The sequence below is a fragment of the Schistocerca americana genome, chromosome 2 (genome assembly GCF_021461395.2).
Source record: "Schistocerca americana isolate TAMUIC-IGC-003095 chromosome 2, iqSchAmer2.1, whole genome shotgun sequence".
NCBI lineage: Eukaryota > Metazoa > Arthropoda > Insecta > Orthoptera > Acrididae > Schistocerca > Schistocerca americana.
The window spans coordinates 682,451,498-682,473,631 of record NC_060120.1 but is presented as its reverse complement, the minus strand read 5'-3'; the positions used below and the strand labels follow the sequence as shown (position 1 = coordinate 682,473,631).

Sequence of the window (22,134 nt, the reverse complement as noted above, 5' to 3'; positions counted from 1 at the left end):
GAGATGTTGAGAAAAATTAAAGTTGAGTTTAAATTTGTTGGAAAAAATCTTAGCTCCACATTTATTTGCAGTGACCAGGCAATGAAGCAGTTCCTTTTACATCTTGATGAAACACTGGCATTAGGGAAGAAGTTTATTATCCAGGATTTGGATGAAACACATCTTTTTATATCAGCTGATATTGTTGAGGTTCTTCAAGCTCGTGTTGATGATCTAATGGACCAGATAAGTTTCCCCTTGGCTGACAGAGGGTTGTAAGAATTGAACAATTGTGATTGCTTTCATTACACTCCACCATGGCATCTGCAAGAGAATCAGGACGGCTGAAAGATGCCAATCAGAAAAGGGTACTAGATGAAGCTGCACGTCACAGGAGGGCCAGAAAAGCCCTTGAAGCTCTTGAACAAGATAATTTCCATGAAGATCCACATGCTGACCTTGGTAAGTGTATTTTTGCTTGCAGAGTGTGTATGAAAATGCAATTTTTTTATTTATCATTTTTCTGATCTCTTTTGATTCAATTGTATATGTATTTCAGTTGCTTGTAATTTACTTTTCTTCATAACTGTGGAATAGTTTTAAAAAATCACTGTTTCTCAAGAACAGGTGTAGTGTTGATCATGTCATCTTTTACCTCATGCATGACATACAGTTTGTAGGGTTAATTTGTTTTGAAACCAGTGCCACCTTGCTGTGAGGATAGTTAGTGGAATAATTTGCTTGAGATAGTTTGAGGCTGAGGGATGCGTAGATGATCAGGAAATGAATCTTGCCATGTCAAATTTTTTACATAAACAAGCTCAATATTCTTCTGACCATGTAGCTTAATTGGTTGGAGGGCGCATAAATAATACTAAAAGTGTCGCTAAGCTTTGGAGGAGTCACTCAGAGCTAACAGAAAACGTACATATACTTGCATGGCTACATTGTCCTGGCCAAAACATTGTACTAGTATTGCAATTTGACTGGGACAAGGGTTGTATCAGGTGGAGTGCGTGATGGGAGGAATGAGGTGCGAAGCAGGAGGGAGAGTTGGAGGGAATGGTATTAGAGCCAGCTGGGAGTCAGAGATAACAAGTACACAGGATAGGAATGTGACAGCAGTGAGCTTGCTCTGACACAGGTGGAGGGAGTTGCATTGCTGTTCACAATAATGGGGAGGAGTGGCATGGGAGAGGGAGGTAGAACTGGAAGAGGGAGACTGTAGAGAGGAGGGTGTGAGTATAGAATGAGTGAAGAGACATGGGGACAGGGGTGGTGGTGGATGAGGAACAGGGGCTAGCTGAAATTGAGGCCAGAAGGATTGTGGGATTGAAGGATGTATTATAAGAACAATCCCCACATGCGTATTTCAGAAAAGCTGGTACTGGAGGCAGGGGCAGGGTCATCCAAACAGCACAGGTTGAGAAACAGCCATTGAAATCAAACACGTTGTGCTTAGCAGTGAGTTCTGAAGCTGGGTGCTCAACTCTACTCTTGGCCATAGTTTGGCAGTGACCATTCCTTCAGGTGAACAGCTGTTTGGCAGTACCCACATAAAAGGCTGGGCAGGAGATACAGCTGACGTCATATGAGGTCTGTTCAAAAAATTCTGGGCCATTTGTAATTTCGTGCCAATGGTGTGCTGGAGCGAAATGCAGTTGGCATCCCTGCACATGTTGGTGTTTACAGTGTAGTCGCTGGAACTTTCAATATTATATATATGTTAGTTATTGTTCAGTGCTGTACTCAGTAGTACATTGTGTGAATTTCGAGATGGCAGAGTTAGAGGAGCAGTGCGTCTGCATTAAATTTTACGTGAAACTCAAGAAAACGTTCACAGAGGCACACCAAATGATGCAGAAAACCTATGGTGATGAGAGCTTAAGCCATACTTGGTGTTTCAAATGGTTCACATGGCTTAAAATTGGCTGGGCATAAGTTAAAGATGACCCTTGTTCAGGACGCTCTCTGACGTCTACTGACAACGCTCATGTCAGGAACATCAATGAAATTGTGCGTACCAGTTGAAGACTGATTTTCTGAGAGATTGCAGAAGAATGTAGTATTTCAGTTGGATCATGTCTTGAAATCCTGACACTGCATCTAGGATTGAATCTTGTTGCTGCCAAGTTCACCCTATGGCTCATGAGTCAAGACCAGAAACACTTTTGCCTCACAATCTGTGAAGAGCTTTTAGATCGCGCAGATGAGAGCAGGATGTTCCTTAAGAGAATCATAACTGGTGATGAGATGTGTGTCTACGTTTATGATGTTGAGGCCGTGATTCAGTCTTTGCAGTGGATCGGAAAAGGTTCTCCAAGACCAAAGAAAGCTCAACAGGTCAGGTCAAATGTCAAGATCTTGCTGGTAGTTTTCTTTGACTTCATCATGAATTCATGCCACAGGGACAAACTGTTAATCAGTGGTACTGTCGGGATGTGTTGCGACGCCTGCAAGAAAATGTGAGAGGAAAATAGCCTGAAATGTGGTGAGACAGTTTATGGCTCTTGCATTACGTTAACACACCTGCATGTTCATCCCTGTCGGTGTGTGACTGTTGCACAAAGAATGAAATCACTGTGATGTCTCATCCTTGTACTCTCCAGACCTGGCCTGTGTGGACTTTTTTCATTTCCAAAGTTGAAAATCCTGTTGTAAGAATGAAGATGTGCAACAATAGACGAGATACAAGAAAATTGTCAGACACCACTTCGTGCAATCCAGCAAGAGGTGTACCAAGACTGCTTGCGGAAGTGGAAACAGTGTTGGGAGCAGCATGTCAGTTGTGGAGGAGAGTGTTTCAGAGACCATGCACAACAAGTAAAAAGCAAGTGTAGAAAAATTTTGTGGACAAAGTTCCGAAATGCTTTACGAGTGTAGTACAAGATATGTATTGGCAGGGCATGTCTTGCATCTGTGTTGCAAGAGGTTAGGAGTGGGTGTTGGACCATGATATTCTGCAAATTAGGTGGAGGTGGGTTGTGAAATGAAACTTTAGGAGAGGGAGTAGGATGTTCCTCGTTTTCAGGCAGTTATTCCAGTCTGGTGTGACATTGGATAATGGGAAGTGGGGTGTTACTTTACAGCTGACTCGTGGACTGGTCAGAGTATTAGAGACAGGTGTAAATATGGCATGGTAAATCTATTTGCAGATTAGGTTTGGAGGATAGTGTTAATCTGTGAAGACTTTCAGGATATTGGATTGCCAGACTGTGGGAGACTTTTCAATGTGCCAGGAAGGGTAGTTGTGAAAATAGCGGTACTGTAGATGTTGGTGGGTGTGATATAGTCAGAGGTTTTTATGGTGCTATCGTAGTAGTGGTGGTCAATATCCAGGAAAGTGACATGCTGGGCTGAGGAGGACCAGGTAAAGTAGCTGAGAGAGGAGGTGCGAGCTTGCAAAAGGTTGAGGATAGTGCCTCCTTGGCCTTGACCCGGATCAAGAAGATATGATTGATGAACCTGGACCACCATTAGAACCCATAACAATTAATTCTCTCACTGAACCTTTGTCTTATCAGGTTTGTGAGATGTACGTTACATTTGGTAAAGTTTCCTTTCAGGTGTGCCAAAATCTCGGGCATCTAAGAAGGGTTCTACAGATGACCCATAAACAGATTGACTTATGAGGTTGCCATGCGGGTGCCCTTGGCTGTGCTGTGTATTGTGGTTTGTGTTTCTTCCCCTCAAAGGAAAAGCAGTTTTGAGTAAGGATGCAGTTTGTCAGTTGTATAAGTCAGGAGATGGTGGGTTTGGAGTCAGTAAGAACATCAGTGGAGGTAGTGTTCTACTGATAAGTAGGGTGACAATGAAGTTAAGATGATTGGGAGATGGTGAAGGAAGTGGTTCGTTTCTGATACGGAATGTTAGGTTATAGACAGTGGGTTGGAGGTGTAGTTCAACAAGAGCCAAGGTTCTTCCCATAGGAGCATATTAACCGGTTACTGTGGGTATCCATGATGGTAAGGTTTGTGGGTTTTAGGGAACATATAGTGAGGATGAGAAGGAGCATTAAAAAAGGGAAACATTTAAATTTGAATGACTCATGTTTTGCTTTCATGTAGTTCTACACCCAATCACTGTATTTCACTTTCAGTTTCTGCTCCATGATTCTATCAGTTGCCCAGGCTAAATAGTCCTGAATTTTTTCATTGGAGATATGCTCCAAATAATTCATGCCCATTTCATCTTGGAATCAGAAATGATGGTGCTAATATTGTCGCAGAAGAAGCCGAATAGTGTAGTGGTTATGGTACTAAACTGTTGCATGGAGGGTTGTGAGTTCAAAACTCACCTGAACTGAAACATTTTAGTGTCTGTATTCGGTTCGAGTACATTCTAGTAGTATCCACAAATGGCAAGAATCATTGTACTGTAATGTTCTGTAGCTGTATATATACCGTAAGTGTTGTGGCTGGAGGCAGTTCGCTCCGCGCTCTTGTATGTGCAAGTGCTGAATGAATAAACAGTCATTAAGTGAAGTTTGTGTTAGTCATTCATCTACTTACGCCTTCGTCTACATGACATTATTCTAGTGGAGGCGCTGGGTATTGGAACTTCTGATACCGCACATTATCGACAAAACAGTGGCTCCCATCAGGCCACGACAGAGCCACGGTTTACTTGGCAAGAAACCCGAGTTCGAGCCATAGTCAACAGATCGCAGTCTACCAGAGACAGAAGGAGAAGAGGACGTTGCGATGACAGCAACTGTGTGCCACCACATGAGACATTCTCCCGGGTTCTCTGGCGATGATGGCCAAGATCCAAACAAGTGGCTGAAGGTATATGAGCGTATAGCCAAATTCAACAAATGGGATGACACCATGTGTTTGGCTAACGTATTTTTCTACTTGGAGGGCACTGCCAAGCAATGGTATGAGAATAACGAGGAGAATTTCACAAGCTGGTAAGTATTCCATGCGTAACAGCACAAGTATTTCGGCGACACACAACATCAGAATTGCAAGGCGGAAGATAAACTAAAGTGTAGAGCGCAGCGTCCAGGAGAAACAAGAGCATCCTATGAGGGTAACCCCAAAAGTAAGGTCTCCAATTTTTTTATAAGTACATAGACCTGTTTATTTCTACAATGGTTTACATCAGTTTACAGCTTGAACATTTTGCTATTATTTGACATAATCACCTTTCTGTTGATGCATTTTTGTAAACAGTGTGACAATTTTTGTATGCCCATGTCATACCAGCTTGCCGCCGTGCTGTTTAGAAAGTTATGAACCTCTTCTTTCACCTCGTCATCGGAGGTGAATCGCTAGGACCACAATTAACGCTAACAGGTACTGTGAGACTCCGAAAAAACTTAAACGGGCAATTCAGAACTGGAGAAGAGGAATGTTGAGCAAGGGCGTACACATTCTCCATGACAACACTCACCCACACATCGCTCGGCAAACCATTGCTCTCTTGCAACAATTTCAGTGGAACATAACCACCCACCCACCCTATAGTCCTGACTTGGCACCCAGGGACTATCATCTGTTCCCTATGTTAAAAGAACATTTGGCTGGAAAGCAATTTAGCTCCGACGACGAGGTGAAAGAAGAGGTTCATAACTTTCTGAATAGCATGGCGGCGAGGTAGTATTTCATGGGCATACAAAAACTGCGACGGCGTCTACAAAAATACGTCAACTGAAATGGCGATTATGTCGAAAAATAGCTGAATGTTCAAGCTGTAAACTGATGTAAACCATTGTAGAAATAAACAGGTCTATGTACTTACAAACAAATAGGAGACCTTACTTTTGGGATTACCCTCGTACATTCAAGACATCTTGGAGCTGTGTAAAATAGTGGAGCCTTGAATGAAGGAGGAAGATAAGGTTGCACATCTCATGAAAGGTGTTGCTGAGGACATGTATCAAGCCCTACTCCCGAAGGAGGTTTCGACAGCAGACAACTTCATAAAATGGTGCCAGTATATCCAGACAATGCATCAAAAAAGAATTACACGCAAGAAGTGTGAACGGCTTCCAAATGTCGTATCGATGTTTGTGATGGTGGAAGAAACTGATTTCACAAGTGTTCTTCATCAGATAGTGAGAGTGGAAGTTCAGAAGGCACTTGGATTGCACCGCGAGCAAAAAACTGAGACGCTTCAAGAGGTCATAAGGGAGGAAGTGGAACATACATTGAACCCAATCTCTCGTCCTTCATTTCTCTTTAACACGGTAAAAAAGTCGAGACCCAGGTGAAGTTACGTTCCTACAATGCCGCATGAGGAACCTGTTTGGGCACCGACTCCAGGACAATGAAGATGAACAAGATGATGTGGGTGCAGGACGACATAGGTCACCATCGCCACAAGCTAGCCACTGGAGAGTATGGTCCCCAACATGCTGATCAAGGTCTCCATCGTGATTTAGAAGCTCTGGCCGATCACCTAGCCGCCGCAACCTGGAAAATTAAAGGGTGCGACCTTCCTTGTAGGTGAGGCCGCCGAAGAGAAAAATCCTCCGCCGTCGATCACTATAGAAATGATAGGAAACTACGTCAATATCCTCTGGAGAATCATACTCAGCCATTTCGGAGAAGTACCATTGCCAGTTGCACAAAACCGTATTTGTCGACTACAAAACATCTCTGCTGAAGTTGGCTAATGGGATATATGTAAAACCTACAGGAAGATGTCATTCGTGTGGGTATAAGTGGCCAAACACAACCCTTAGAATTCATTGTCTTACAAGAGTGTAGTCATGACGTCATTCTTGGATGGGACTCTTTGAAAGCTTCTCAAGCAATTATAGATGGTGGTTGCTCGAAGATTATGTTAGACGAGTTGAGATACTGTGGACAGGAAGATGCGCATCTGAGTGTTTGGAGACTGTGTGTGCTGAATGAAGTGATCAGTTCCACAGTCAGTGCTAGAAAGGTAGCTATCATGTGTCATGTCATGCATCAACCTATGGATCTTGTAGTGGAATGTAAGAGAGGCATACCACTGAAGAATAACTTGGTCATCCCAGCCTCTCTCATCTCATTTCAGAACGGATGCGGTGAATTGTGGGTAGTTAACTGTTGCTGAGAACCATAGATCCTTCCAAGACGCGTGTGCGTAGCAAACACTGAGCCGTTAATTGAAGAACAGCTGAGCGTCATAGAAATCTCCCATGCTGAGTCTGTTGGCGAAATTAGCGCTACCACTATGAGACGAGATCTTCTAGTTCGACTAGCACCAGATCACACTAAGGAACAACAGAAGAAGCTACTTGCCATTCTTCAAGATTTCTCTGAATGCTTCAATCCACAGGTGAAGAGCAAATTAGACAAATCGACAGTGAAGCACCGAATTAGCACTGGAGACCATCAACCAATAAGCCAGAGAGCATACTGTGTGTAAGCAATGGAATGTCTAATAATTCGGGACAAGGTAGAGAAAACGATGAAGAGTGACATCATTCAGCCTATGCTGAACCCATGGTCGTCACCAGTGGTCTTCGTCAGTAAGAAGGATGGCAGTTGGTGCTTTTGTGTTGATTACAGGAAGCTTAAAAAGGTAACTAAAAAGGATGTTTACCCTCTTCCACGAATTGACGATACACTAGACTGTCCTAAGAAGGCTAAGTTTTTCTCAACCATGGATATGTACTTGGGATACTGGCAAATCGAAATAGATGAGGCTGATCGTGAGAAAACTGCATTCATCACCTCTGAGGGCCTGTATGAGTTGAAGGTAATGCCGTTTGGTTTGTGTAATGCACCAGCAACTTTTGAATGAATGATGGGTAAACTTCTAAGGCACCTGAAGTGGATGATGTGTCTTTGTTATTTAGATGACATTATAGTGTTCTCAGAGACATTTGATGAACACATAAAAAGACTGAGGGCTGTTCTTAAGTGTCTCCAACAAGACGGACTGAAACTTAATCCAAGAAAGTGTCTCTTTGGAGCAAAGTACTTGGGCACCTTTTGTCAAGCGAAGGTGTGCGGCCAGACCCAAAGGTGGGAGCTATAACAGAATTTCCTATTCCTAAAAGTGTTATAGATGTGAGAAGCTTCCTCGGATGGTGTTCTTATTACCGTTGTTTTATCAAAGACTTTTGTATCAAAGCCAGGCAACTCCAAGAGTTGCTAAAGCCGATGCTAAATTTACCTGGGGTGGTGCTCAACAAGATTCTTCCGATATGCTGCGAAAAGCTCTGAAGACTGATCCTGTACGTGGTCTGCATGATTAGAGAGCACCTTAGAGAACTACACACAGATGCCAGTGGGTATGGGATCGGTGCTGTTCTGGTGCAGATTTCGGCTGGAAAAGAGAAAGTTATAGCCTATGGTTCTAGGACACTTACAAGAGCCGAGATAAGCTACACAGCAGAAAGTTGATGAAGAGTGTAGCAGCAAAAGAAGTTATAAGAAGATTACTTCCAGGGCGAGAATCAGTCATCGGGAGTCGGAGTATGCAGGACCGATGACTCGTTCATGGACTAGGAGGATGTAACACCGAGACGCTGTTCTCTTAAGGAGGGAACAATGTCGCAGAAGAAGCTGAGTAGCTCCGTGGTATAGTGGTTATGATACTAAACTGTTGCATGAAGGGTTGTGAGTTTAAAACTCAGCTGGACTGTACAGTTTTAATTTCTATATTTCATTCGAGTACATTCTAGAAGTACCCACCAATGTCAAGAATCATTGTACTGGACTGTTCTGTAACTGTATATATACTGTATGTGTTCTGGCCGGAGGCAGTCGCTCTGCGCTCTTGTATGTGCAAGTGCTGCATAAACCTTCGTTAATAGAATTAGTGTTCATCATTCTTCTACTTACACCTTCTTCTACGTTACAGTATTATAACTTAAGCAGCTCAAGGAAGCCTGTGCTTCACCCTGTTAAAACATGCCTAACATGTAAATTGAGGATTTCCCTCTATTCTATATTTTTGACAGAGTTAAAGTACTACCTTGACCTAGGTACAAATTATCATGATTGGCCTCCTGCTGTAGGGTCGAGTGCTCCCTTGGGTATGGTGTGTGTGTGTGTGTGTGTGTGTGTGTGTGTGTGTGTGACCTTATTTTGACAAAGGCCTTCTGGCCAAAAGCTTTATTTGTAACAGTCTTTTTGTTGTGCCTATCAGTGACTCAGCACCTCTACTATATGGTGAGTGGCAACTTTCCTTTTTTAATATTGTTACATTCCATCAGGGATTTTCCATTGTTTGAGTTTAGCTAATATTTGGGTATTAGAAACAATCCCTGTGTAACCACTGTGTTTTGAGAGCATATTTCTGTGGAGAGAAAAAACAACCACCTTTCATTTCTGCGACTGGTTATAGATGTTCTGTTCTCCTGGTATCTTCTCCACGTCAGTAGATAATATGGGAAAGTGCATTATTTATGTAGTGAAGCATTTATTACAAAATTCCCCCAATATGTGAATTAAAGAATGCTAACATATTGTGCCCCCCCCCCACCCCCCCCACCCAATGAACCATGGACCTTGTCGTTGGTGGGGAGGCTTGCGTGCCTCAGCGATACAGATAGCCGTACCGTAGGTGCAACCACAACCGAGGGGTATCTGTTGAGAGGCCAGACAAATGTGTGGTTCCTGAAAAAGGGCAGCAGCCTTTTCAGTAGTTGCAATTGCAACAGTCTGGATGATTGACTGATCTGGCCTTGTAACAATAACCAAAACGGCCTTGCTGTGCTGGTACTGCGAACGGCTGAAAGCAAGGGGAAACTACAGCCGTAATTTTTCCCGAGGGCATGCAGCTTTACTGTATGATTAAATGATGATGGCGTCCACTTGGGTAAAATATTCCGGAGGTAAAATAGTCCCCCATTCGGATCTCCGGGCGGGGACTACTCACGAGGATGCCGTTATCAGGAGAAAGAAAACTGGCGCTCTACGGATCGGAGCGTGGAATGTCAGATCCCTTAATCGTGCAGGTAGGTTAGAAAATTTAAAAAGGGAAATGGATAGGTTAAAGTTAGATATAGTGGGAATTAGTGAAGTTCGGTGGCAGGAGGAACAAGACTTCTGGTCAGGTGACTACAGGGTTATAAACACAAAATCAAATAGGGGTAAAGCAGGAGTAGGTTTAATAATGAATAGCAAAATAGGTATGCGGGTAAGCTACTACAAACAGCATAGTGAACACATTATTGTGGCCAAGATAGATACGAAGCCCACACCTACTACAGTAGTACAAGTTTATATGCCAACTAGCTCTGCAGATGACGAAGAAATTGAAGAAATGTATGATGAAATAAAAGAAATTATTCAGATAGTGAAGGGAGATGAAAATTTAGTAGTCATGGGTGACTGGAATTCGAGTGTAGGAAAAGGGAGAGAAGGAAACGTAGTAGGTGAATATGGATTGGGGCTAAGAAATGAAAGAGGAAGCCGCCTGGTAGAATTTTGCACAGAGCACAACATAATCATAGCTAACACTTGGTTTAAGAATCATGAAAGAAGGTTGTATACATGGAAGAACCCTGGAGATACTAAAAGGTATCAGATAGATTATATAATGGTAAGACAGAGATTTAGGAACCAGGTTTTAAATTGTAAGACATTTCCAGGGGGAGATGTGGACTCTGACCACAATCTATTGGTTATGACCTGTAGATTAAAACTGAAGAAACTGCAAAAAGTTGGGAATTTAAGGAGATGGGACCCGGATAAACTGTAAGAACCAGAGGTTGTACAGAGTTTCAGGAAGAGCATAAGGGAACAATTGACAGGAATGGGGGAAAGAAATACAGTAGAAGAAGAATGGGTAGCTTTGAGGGATGAAGTAGTGAAGGCAGCAGAGGATCAAGCAGGTTATAAGATGAGGGCTAGTAGAAATCCTTGGGTAACAGAAGAAATATTGAATTTAATTGATGAAAGGAGAAAATATAAAAATGCAGTAAATGAAGCAGGCAAAAAGGAATACAAACATCTCAAAAATGAGATCGACAGGAAGTGCAAAATGGTTAAGCAGGGATGGCTAGAGGACAAATGTAAAGATGTGGAGGTTTATCTCACTAGGGGTAAGATAGATACTGCCTACAGGAAATTTAAAGAGACCTTTGGAGATAAGAGAACGACTTGTATGAATATCAAGAGCTCAGATGGAAACCCAGTTCTAAGCAAAGAAGGGAAAGCAGAAAGGTGGAAGGAGTATATAGAGGGTCTATACAAGGGCGATGTACTTGAGGACAATATTATGGAAATGGAAGAGGATGTAGATGAAGATGAAATGGGAGATACGATACTGCGTGAAGAGTTTGACAGAGCACTGAAAGACCTGAGTCGAAACAAGGCCCCCGGAGTAGACAACATTCCATTGGAACTACTGACGGCCCTGGGAGAGCCAGTCCTGACAAAACTCTACCACTGGTGAGCAAGATGTATGAAACAGGCGAAATACCCTCAGACTTCAAGAAGAATATAATAATTCCAATCCCAAAGAAAGCAGGTGTTGACAGGTGTGAAAATTACCGAACTATCAGTTTAATAAGTCACAGCTGCAAAATACTAACGCGAATTCCTTAGAGACGAATGGAAAAAATACTAGAAGCCGACCTTGGGGAAGATCAGTTTGGATTCATTAGAAATGTTGGAACACGTGAGGCAATACTGACCCTACGACGTATCTTAGAAGAAAGATTAAGGAAAGGCAAACCTACGTTTCTAGCATATGTAGACTTTGAGAAAGCCTTTGACAATGTTGACTGGAATACTCTCTTTCAAATTCTGAAGGTGGCAGGGGTAAAATACAGGGAGCGAAAGGCTTTTTACAATTTGTACAGAAAGCAGATGGCAGTTATGAGTCGAGGGGTATGAAAGGGAAGCAGTGGATGGGAAGGGAGTGAGACAGGGTTGTTGCCTATCCCCAATGTTATTCAATCTGTATATTGAGCAAGCAATAAAGGAAACAAAAGAAAAGTTCATAATAGGAATTAAAATCCATGGAGAAGAAATGAAAACGTTGAGGTTCGCCAATGACATTGTAATTCTGTCAGAGACAGCAAAGGACTTGGAAGAGCAGTTGAATGGAATGGACAGTGTCTTGAAAGGAGGATATAAGATGAACATCAACAAAAGCAAAATGAGGATAACGGAATTTTTATGTTGGTAATGTCATGTATAGATTTAAGTGTCAGGAAGTCATTTCTGAAAGTATTTGTATGGAGTGTAGCCATGTATGGAAGTGAAACATGGACGATAAATAGTTTGGACAAGAAGAGAATAGAAGCTTTCGAAATGTGGTGCTACAGAAGAATGCTGAAGATTTAATGGGTAGATCACATAACTAATGAGGAAGTATTGAATAGGATTGGGGAGAAGAGCAGTTTGTGGCACAACTTGACCAGAAGAAGGGATCGGTTGGTAGGACATGTTCTGAGGCATCAAGGGATCACCAATTTAGTATTGGAGGGCAGCGTGGAGGGTAAAAATCGTAGAGGGAGACCAAGAGATGAATACATGAAGCAGATTCAGAAGGATGTAGGTTGCAGTAGGTACTGGGAGATGAAGAAGCTTGCACAGGATAGAGTAGCATGGAGAGCTGCATCAAACCGGTCTCAGAACTGAAGACCACAACAACAACAACAACAACATATTGTGGATTTGTTAGCGTTAGTATTTCATAATAAGCTAGCAATTTACATGGATAACTTGTGCACAAGATAAGATACTCAGTTGTATTCAATATTTAATTGCATAAAGCTTTTAATATCATTACCATGTTTCACTGCCAATATTTCTTCTGCTCTATCATTTAGGAGAATTAATGCATGTTTATATTACGATATAATTTTAAGAATTTGTGTCCTAACTTTATGAAAGTGGTGACAAATTTTCATCAGAGAGATGATTATTTGGCTGCATTTATTCTTACTGTTTAAACACGCTTGTGATTGAATTTAATGCATATCCCCACTGAAAATGCATCTGACCTAATACGGCCTACACTTCATCATCTATACCCTGTGAACCATTTATGAAGTGCCCTGCTGTAACAGCTATTAAGGCTTTTTTCTGTTCAATTCGCACATGGAGTGTGGGAAGAATGATTGTTTAGATGCCTTTGTGTGGGCTGTAATTAATCTAACCGTATCCTCTCCATCCCTATGGGACATATATGTAGAGTGTTGTGGTATATTCATAGATTCATCATTTAAAGCTGGTTTGTGAATCTTTGATGGTAGACTTTCGTGGGATAGTTTCCGTCTATCTTCAAGAGACTGTCACTTCAATTCCTTCAACATCTCATGCCACTCTCCCGTGGGTCAAACAAAACTGTGACCATTTGTGCTGCCTTTCTCTGCGTGCATTCAATACTCCCTGCTATGAGTCCCAAACAGTTGAGCAGTGTTCTGTGATGAGTTGCGTGATTGAATTGTAAGCAATCTATTTTGTAGACTGATTGCATTTCCCTAGTATTCTACCCATAAACCAAATTCTGCTACCTGCTTTACCCACAACTGAGCCTAAGTGATTATTCCACTTCATGTCCCTACTGACAATGGAAACTTCCCATTGCACCCCTCTCAGAGTCAGTGGTAAAATGACCTAGTGGATAGCCCATCAAAAATTGAACACAGACCAGTCATGAAAACAGGAAGCAATGTAGAAACAGTGAACGGTCCAAGATCAAGATGTGCAACACTGAGCGAAATGCAAAAACCATGGCATTGTGGTTGTGTGGTCATAGTGTTGGACTGCAAAGCTGAAGACCTGTGTTAAATCCCCCAGCCCCCTTTTCCTCTGCAAACTTATGAACCTTCCATTTGGTCATTGACATGTCTGTTCTCCATCTGTAGTCTTGGTAGTTGTCAAACTATACTTTGGTTATAGAATATGGGTAATATGATAAGAATATATTACTGTCGCAAGCAAATGTGATGAATAGTGAGAGCAGGTGAGATGCCACATAGACCTCTAACAGAAATGAAATCAACAAATAAATGAGTGTGAAATATTTAGGAAGTCAAGAATCAGAACTTCCAAAATGGAACACAAGAATCATAACATGTGGTACTTGTGTAGAACAGATAGGTGGTACACACATCTGGAGGTCCCTTCCTTACACCTCACTGTAGCAAACTGATGTTAGACCATAGCACAGACACAAATCTGGAGATTTGAACATGGATCTCCCCCTTTGCAGTCCAACACCTGACAACATAACCACGACACTGTGGCTATTCAAACTCGCTCATTGTTGCACATTTTGAGCTTGGACTGTTCACTATTTCTATCTTGATTCTTTTTTCACAATTCAGTATACCTTCCTGTTTTCATGCTTGATCTGTGTTCATTTTTTAATGGACTGTCCACTAGGCAATCTCACCACTAAACATGAGGGGGTTGCGCTGGGGAGTTTCCATTGTATATGTTACACCCAAGTATTTGCGTGAATTTACAGATTCCAATTGTGGCTCACTAATATTATATCCATAGGATACTATGTTTTTTCGTTTTGTGAAGTGCAAAATTTTACATTTTTTAACATTTAAAGCAAGCTGCCAATCATTGCACCAATTTTAAAGTTTTTCATTGCCTGACAATATTTTGTACAGTTGTGTTCAGATGGAACTTCATTGTGGATAACTGCATCATCTGTGAAATGTCTGAGGTTACTGCTAATATGGTCCACAAAATCATTAATATACAACATGAATAGCAAGGGACCCATCACATTTCACTGGCATATAATCAAAGTTACTTCTACATCTGTGATCTTCAGTCAAGTTAACAAGCTGTGTTCTCCATGCCAAGAAATTCTCAATCTAAATACTCAGTCTAGTCACATATTTAGCCTCATACTCCGTATGATAATACTTATTACCTAAAGTGTAGTTGCGGTACTGAGACAAATGCTTTTTGGAAAATGAGAAATACTGCATATACCTGACTGCCTTGATCCATGGTTTTCAGGATGTCATGTGAGAAAAGTGCATGTAGGGTTTTGCATGATATATGTTTTCAAAATCCATGTTGGTTGGCATGGAGGAGATCATTCTGTTTGAGGTACCTCAATATGTTTGAGCTCAGAATATGTTCTAAGATCCTGTAACAAATGAATATCAAAGATATTGGACATTAAGGTAGTTTTGTGAAGCACTTCTGCTACCCTCTTGTCGACAGGTGTGACCTGTGCTTTCTTCCAACTATTGGGCCTAGTTTTTTATTCAAGGGATCTGTGATAAATTACAGTTAACAGAGGTGCTAACTCAGCTGTGAATTAAGTATAGAATCCTTTGGACCATGGAACTTTGTTCACTTTTAATGACTTGAGCTCTTTCTCAATGCCACTGACACTAATGTATATGCCACTCATTTTTTCAGTGGTATGAGAAGTATATTTTCAAATATTCCTTTACAAAGGAATTCTGCTATGGTAGTCATTGAAGGCTTCGTGCATTGTTCTCTTGACTGCCAATCGTGTTTCATACTTATTATGCAGTGGTCACTTTAGAAGTTCCTTTATAGTGACTGTGTACCATGGAGGCTCTCTCTCATTATGAACTGTCCTACTGGGTACATATCTATCCAGTGCCTGGTCAATTATTCTTTTAAACTTGAGCCACAGTTCCTCTACATCTCGTGTCCTGCGCTTTTTTCAATTTTCTCTTTGAGGTATGACACTATTGTTTCTCTGTCTAGTTTGCTGAACACACAAACCTTTCTTCTTGTTTTAGTTGCCCTCTGTGTTTAGGTATTCTTTCATAATATAACTGCCTGGTGGTCACTGATACCACTTTTGATGTGGACATCCTCAGAGAGTCAGGTATGTTTGTGGATCAGTTTTAAATATTAATAATTCCAGTGTTAAATAATTAATGATTTCAGCTTTGGTCTTATTATTTCTTTTTATTGTAACCTCTTCTTCAAATTGAGATCACATTACAATTTTCGAGGAGCATTTTAAAAGGGTAAAATATATTCTGGTCCACCAACCTTCTGTGCAAGCATCTGAGAAGCAGCTCTCTCTTGAGTATATTGTTCTCAGGCTGGATATCATAATATCATGTAGCTTGTGAAATTTTTGTGTGCTTCAGTTTTCAATCTTGTTATCAGTGTTTCCGTATGGTGTGTCTCATTAACATGTTCTTCCAGATACTTAGTTTTCTTTAGATATTTACTTGAGGCAGCTTCAGAACTTGATGTTGACCTTCTTACTTTGTATTATGTTTTGCAATGGGATGATTTAGAAAACTATGTTATTTAAATGCGTGTAATAAACATAAGATTCATGCACATAATCATATTACGGTGTTATATTTCCACCATAACATCGGTTTACTGAACATTTATAATTGAATCAATGTTTCCCAATTACTAATTTTGCAGTGATGAGCAAAAAAGTCCCAAAATTTCAAGAAACTCTAGAATCTCGTGGTGGAAGAAGAAAGAAGACCAAAAGTGCTGAATATTACAAGCTAAGGTAACTTATATATGATAGATAGATAGATAGATAGATAGAGAGAGAGAGAGAGAGAGAGAGAGAGAGAGAGAGAGATGGGTGTTGGAGGGGGGGAGGCAGGTCTCATCTCAGTGTCACTGCTTTGCCCGTGATCATCTTCTGATTTCGAATTGTGTACTAGTCTTGGCTGTAGCTGTAGCATCATAATTGAAACGTCGATAGAAGCACACAGAAAAAGAAATAACATGTTAAGAGTACCACAAAGTTTTATGGTAATTGAAAGAGATCAATCTGGAATATGTTTCAGGGCTCTATAACAAAAAAGGTAGTGGAAAATTAACTGTAGTTAATACACTAAGTGATCAAAATAATCCGGACTCCTGGCGGAAAATAACTTACAACTTCGTGGCGCCCTCCATTGGTAATGCTGAAATTCAGTATGGTGTTCGCCCACCCTTAGCCTTGATGACAGCTTCCACTCTCACAGGCATATGTTAAATCAGGTGTTTGAAGGTTTCTTGGGGAATGGCAGCCCATTCTTCACAGAGTGCTGCACTGAGGAGAGGTATTGATGTAGGTCGGTGAGGCCTGGCACAATGTCGGCGTTCCAAAACATCCCAGAGGCATTCTATAGAATTTAGGTCAGGACTCTGTCCAGGCCAGTCCATTACAAAGGGATGTTACTGTCATGTAACTACTCTGCCACACACCGTGCATTATGAACAGGTGCTTGATTGTGTTGAAAGATGCATTCGCCATCCCCGAATTACTGTTCAATAGTGGGAAGCAAGAAGGTGCTTAAAACATCAGTGTAAGCCTGTGCTATGATAGTGCCACGCAAAACAACAAGGGGTGCAAGCCCCCTCCATAAAAAACATGACCACACCATGACACCACTGCTGCCGAATTTTACTGTTGGCACTACAGATGCTGGCAGATGACGTTCACCGGGCATTCGCCATGAGTTCTGCAGAGTGCCCCATTCTGTTCTCTCACTATGTCTAATGACTACTGAGGTCACTGATAGGAAGTACCTGGCATTAGGTGGTAGCATAATGCACCTAATATGGAAAATATATCATTTTGGGGTGTCCGGATACTTTTGATCACATAATGTATATGACTGAAGGAAAGATAGTCTGAAGCTGATGGACAGTCCGGCATAAATGTTTAGTTCTAACTGAATGTTCGGCACAATACAGATTCAGCATATCTGAATTGCTTACACCAATAGCATTTCATGTCACTGAATCTTCATTGATTTCATCCACATCATGCTACTTAAGTCTCTTGTAATGACGTGTCCCAGTGTCAGCTTGTGATACGTTCACAATTGTTTTGTTGAAATGCAGCTGGGTTTCAAAGTCGTTACCCAACTACAAATAAACAAAACAGGATTAACTTTTACTGAACAACTTCGTTTATCATATATTTGTCTTTTGTTTTACAGGTTTCGCAAAACATTTGCCCAGTTGGTTGAGGAAGATCGAAATATTAACCCACAACCACCAAATTATATGTCGGCTCAGGCACCACCATCAAGGTTCCCAGAAAGACACTTTTGTGCTGTGTGTGGATTTCCCAGCAATTATACCTGCATTCCATGTGGCGCAAGATATTGCAGTATTCGATGTTTAGGTACACATCTTGACACTCGCTGTCTGAAATGGACAGCTTAGGAATCTTCTTGGAAAATTGTGGAAAACAACACTACTCTTTTTCCTGAGTTATTGGAGAACTTATTAGTTTTATTCAGTGAAAAAGTTCCATTGTAACTGATTTCTTAATTGGAAGTATACTGATATATTGTGTAAACATAAGTATTAATATTGATAATTTCTTTTCTTGTGTATGTGTAATTTTGCTGAGTACTAATCTGTTTGTCAGTGTTAAATCATAGTTTACTTCACTGTATTGTCTTAGTTGTGTTTTGGTATTGCTTCCTGCAGTGTCCTTGTAAAATATTACACATTAATACATTTTTAATAAATTAAGTGAATTTGCAATGAGCAGTTCACTGTTTCAAGTAACTGTGGTTCTCTCTCCCTCCCTCCCCAAAGCCCCGGGAAAGTTGTGTAAATAGTCATCCAATGATAAAATTCTTATTTTAAGTTTTTATCTCTGAACCAGCCACCGCCATGGCCAAGATGTCTGATGAATATATTGTAGTGATTAAATTCCTAATCTAATTGCTGTATGAATAAGTTAAATTAGTTATTTACATGTTATTTGGTTCATAATTGTGACATAGTGCTGTGATACGGAATGAGACAATAATAGTACACCATCTCTCTGAAAAATATGGGAGCTTGCTGACCATTTACATGATAGTCTCAATAGGAGACAATAGCAGTGAGAACAAGCTATAATAGAATGCAGTGAACAATAATAATCAGACAATGCCAAAATCATCAAATTTTTCTGCGAAGAACTGAATGCATCAAGGAACAGAAGACTCCAATTGTCAACCTCAGTGGACTGGAGGGATGTGAATGTGCTTACAGATGGTCAGGAGTCGTTCAGATGTTTTTTAAGTAATGAACATTATCACACCTTCACAGTAGAACAGACTGCAGTCACTAAAATTTGGCAATATTCCTTTCTCCTGCATTTACTGCTAAGAGAACTTTGATGCTCAGATTTGTTTCCCTTTCAATACATCATTTTCATTAGTTACTTGTTAACTGCATCTAGAACAAGTAACCCACAGAATATATAATCAGTTGTAAGCAATGAAAAGAAGAATTAGTTTATTCAGTAAACAATTAAATGAATATGCATAATGCTTATTTTAAATTTGGTGTACCCCCTGAGCTGTCTTTAAGTACTGCCAGGGGTAGGGCTGCCCTACTCCATGTACACGCCAGTTGTATATACCACTACTTTAATAAAACTAATGAAAGTACTTCAGACTGGTTTCACTCAGAAGAGTAAATGAATGACACAGTCAACTGAAAGACAAAAGAAAGGTTTCAGTTGACAGAGCTAATCTGATACATTGTTCACCAAACAGAAAAACTGCAGACTGGTTTCACTTGAAAAATGAACACTTCAGTCAGTGTGCAAAATTACAATGATCTGCTTCAGCTATTTTCATTCAATTGCTCCCACAGACTAATTTCACTATAATAATAATAATCCAACCAGTATGTTAAGCAACAACAAAATGAGTTGTCTGTTTTCATTTGGTTGTTCCCATCAATAAATTTAGATGAAAAGGGGATGACTTCCCTGCAATGGATAATCACCGGAGCACCCTCCCCCCCCCCCCCCCCCCCCCCCCCACCACTCTCTCTCTCTCTCTCTCTCTCTCTCTCTCTCTCTCTCTCTCTCTCTCTCTCTCTCTCTCTCTCTCCTATTCTATTTGTGATGCTTTCTCTTCACTCTGGGTTATTTCCCTAATTGTTGTATTTATTACTGCATTCATTTCACAGAAATTAGACACACGAACACAGGTACAACACAGGTAAACGCAAAGGAATCTTTGGTGACAGAATAATTTCTTCAGTTGACCAACAAAAGAAGGAAGCTCAGCAATGAAAATTACTTAGCATAGAAATCAATAGGCCATACAGGGTGACAGTTATTGAACTATATGAAAAATAAGGTAAATTAATTACAAACTATGGCGTGCACGCACTTTATTCAACGTGTAAACGTCACTACAGATATTCAGATTTAGGTTATGAGATGTTCGATATGCATACCAGCAAAATTCTGCATGACTTGCTGAAGTGTCGGAACATTGATGCTGTTGATGATCTCCTGAATCTCTCTTTCCAGCTCAGCAATGGTTTTGGGGTTACTGCCGTACACCTTGCCATTAATATAGCCCCACAAAGAGGAGTCACATGTGTTCAGATTTGGAGAATATGGTGACCAATTGAAGCCCATGCCAGTGGCCTCTGGATACCCCAGAGCCAGAATGCAGTCCCCAAAGTGCTATATCAGGACATCACTCACTTGCTTTGATGGGATAAAGCTCCGCCATGCACGAACCACATCTTGTCAAAATCAGAATCACTTTGGATAATGGGGATGAAATCATCTTCCAAAATCTTCACATATTGTTCAGTAATCACTGTGCCATCAAGAAATATTGCACTGATTATTCCGTGACTGGACACTGCATACCATACAGTCACCCGTTGTTGGTGAAGAGACTTCTCAATTGTGAAATGCGGATTGTCAGTCCCTCAAATGCGCCAATTTTGCTTAATAATGAACATTTTCATGTGCAAATGGCCGACAACAAGGCACATGCGCATGTGCATACCAGTTCCCATCATGCATCGCGGCTAACCATTCAGTTTGAATGCCCTAATGCAAATGGTTCAGAAGTTATGACAATTTTATTTCATGTAGTTCGATAATTTGTCACCCAGTACAAGGAAGCTAAAACAAAATGACTACAGGAAAAATGTGAATGAAAACAATGGAAAAGGTTGTCAGGAGGCCAGATTCAACATAGAGAAAAGTCAAAAGGAATTTTGATGGAATTAAAAGCCAGGATATCTAGACCAAGATTGTAACAGGAATTCCACTATTAAACATAGAGGAAAGGGCAGATAGTTGGAAAAAGTACATTGTGGTCCTCAACGTGGGGACAGAAACTGTCTGCCGACATGATACGAAGAAGAAATGGGTACTGATTTGGAAGACATAGGTGATCTAGTTTTAGAGACTTACTGTCAAACAAGGCAGAAGACACCGATCACATTCCTTCAGAATTTTTAAATCTTTGGGAAAAGTGACAACTAAACAATTTTTCAAGTTAGTACACCTCCAATCTCATAGATTTTATACACCACTGGACTTTTGAAGAATAACATTCATATATCTCGTGAGATTGCAAATGATCATAAATGTCAGGACAGTTGCATAAACAGTTAACAGCTAGTTGGCAAAAATAAAAAAAAATTAAAAAAAGCTAAAATACACTGTATCAATCCTTGAACTGTTTTTCCCACCCACTCATAGCATAATACCTGTCAAACCACTCGCTCCTGTTAGTTGCGATGGTGTCAATAGTCTCATGCATACTTTTCTCCTAGTATTTAATTGTGTACACAAACAAACCTTTTGTTGAATGTGGTGTTTCAGGTTTGTCATTGTCAGTGCAGCACAGTGTTATGTTTCATTTTCTTTGTAAACTATTGTTGTTTGTATGCCTAAAAATGAATGCTGTAACAAGGAAAGGAAATTTGTAACTTTGAATGTTAAGTTAGAAGCTCTGGAGCAACTTGAGAAAAAGTGGGTGAGAACACCTTGTTCTTGTATATGTTGTTGGCGAAGTAACTGTTGGTGACTGATGAAGAAACCAACTGAAATTGAACAGAAATGCTGTGAAGTATCTCTTAACTGAAAAACTACAAAGAAAAACAAGTGAGGCATTTTTCATGGATTTGTTCTCTACAGCACCATTTTATTTCATTTTCCCACACAAATTTGGATTGTTAGAGTTTTCAGTAGTTCCAGGTGGTCCCAGTCCCTTTCACCTTGAATTATCGAGATACTACTGTAGAAGGACGACAAGAAAAATTAAGACACGTTCACATGTTTTCTCAATCGAGAGAAAGTGTTCAATGGCTTAAAGTGGTGAAAGATGTTGAAATGCTCTGAAAAATAAGCATAAGCTATAGGGATAGACGGGTGGTACACAGTAAGTACAAGAACCATGAGGGGACAAGACAAAGAGAGATTAAAAAGGGCATAACGGAGGAAAAGTCAATTGCCACTGCTGTTCATGTACTTTATATCAATAATGGAAAAGTAAGG

The 22,134-nt window shown here is 40.6% G+C and overlaps 1 protein-coding gene across 1 annotated transcript; it reads left to right on the top strand.

Moving 5' to 3' along the window:
• The first annotated feature begins 164 nt into the window (after positions 1–164).
• Positions 165–18,386, top strand: LOC124593859 (zinc finger HIT domain-containing protein 1). Its single transcript, XM_047132207.1, has 3 exons — positions 165–441; positions 16,284–16,377; positions 17,807–18,386. Exons 1-3 carry the CDS (start codon positions 297–299, stop codon positions 18,033–18,035), a joined length of 468 nt encoding a protein of 155 aa, XP_046988163.1. The 5' UTR covers positions 165–296; the 3' UTR covers positions 18,036–18,386.
• The last annotated feature ends 3,748 nt before the right edge of the window (positions 18,387–22,134 follow it).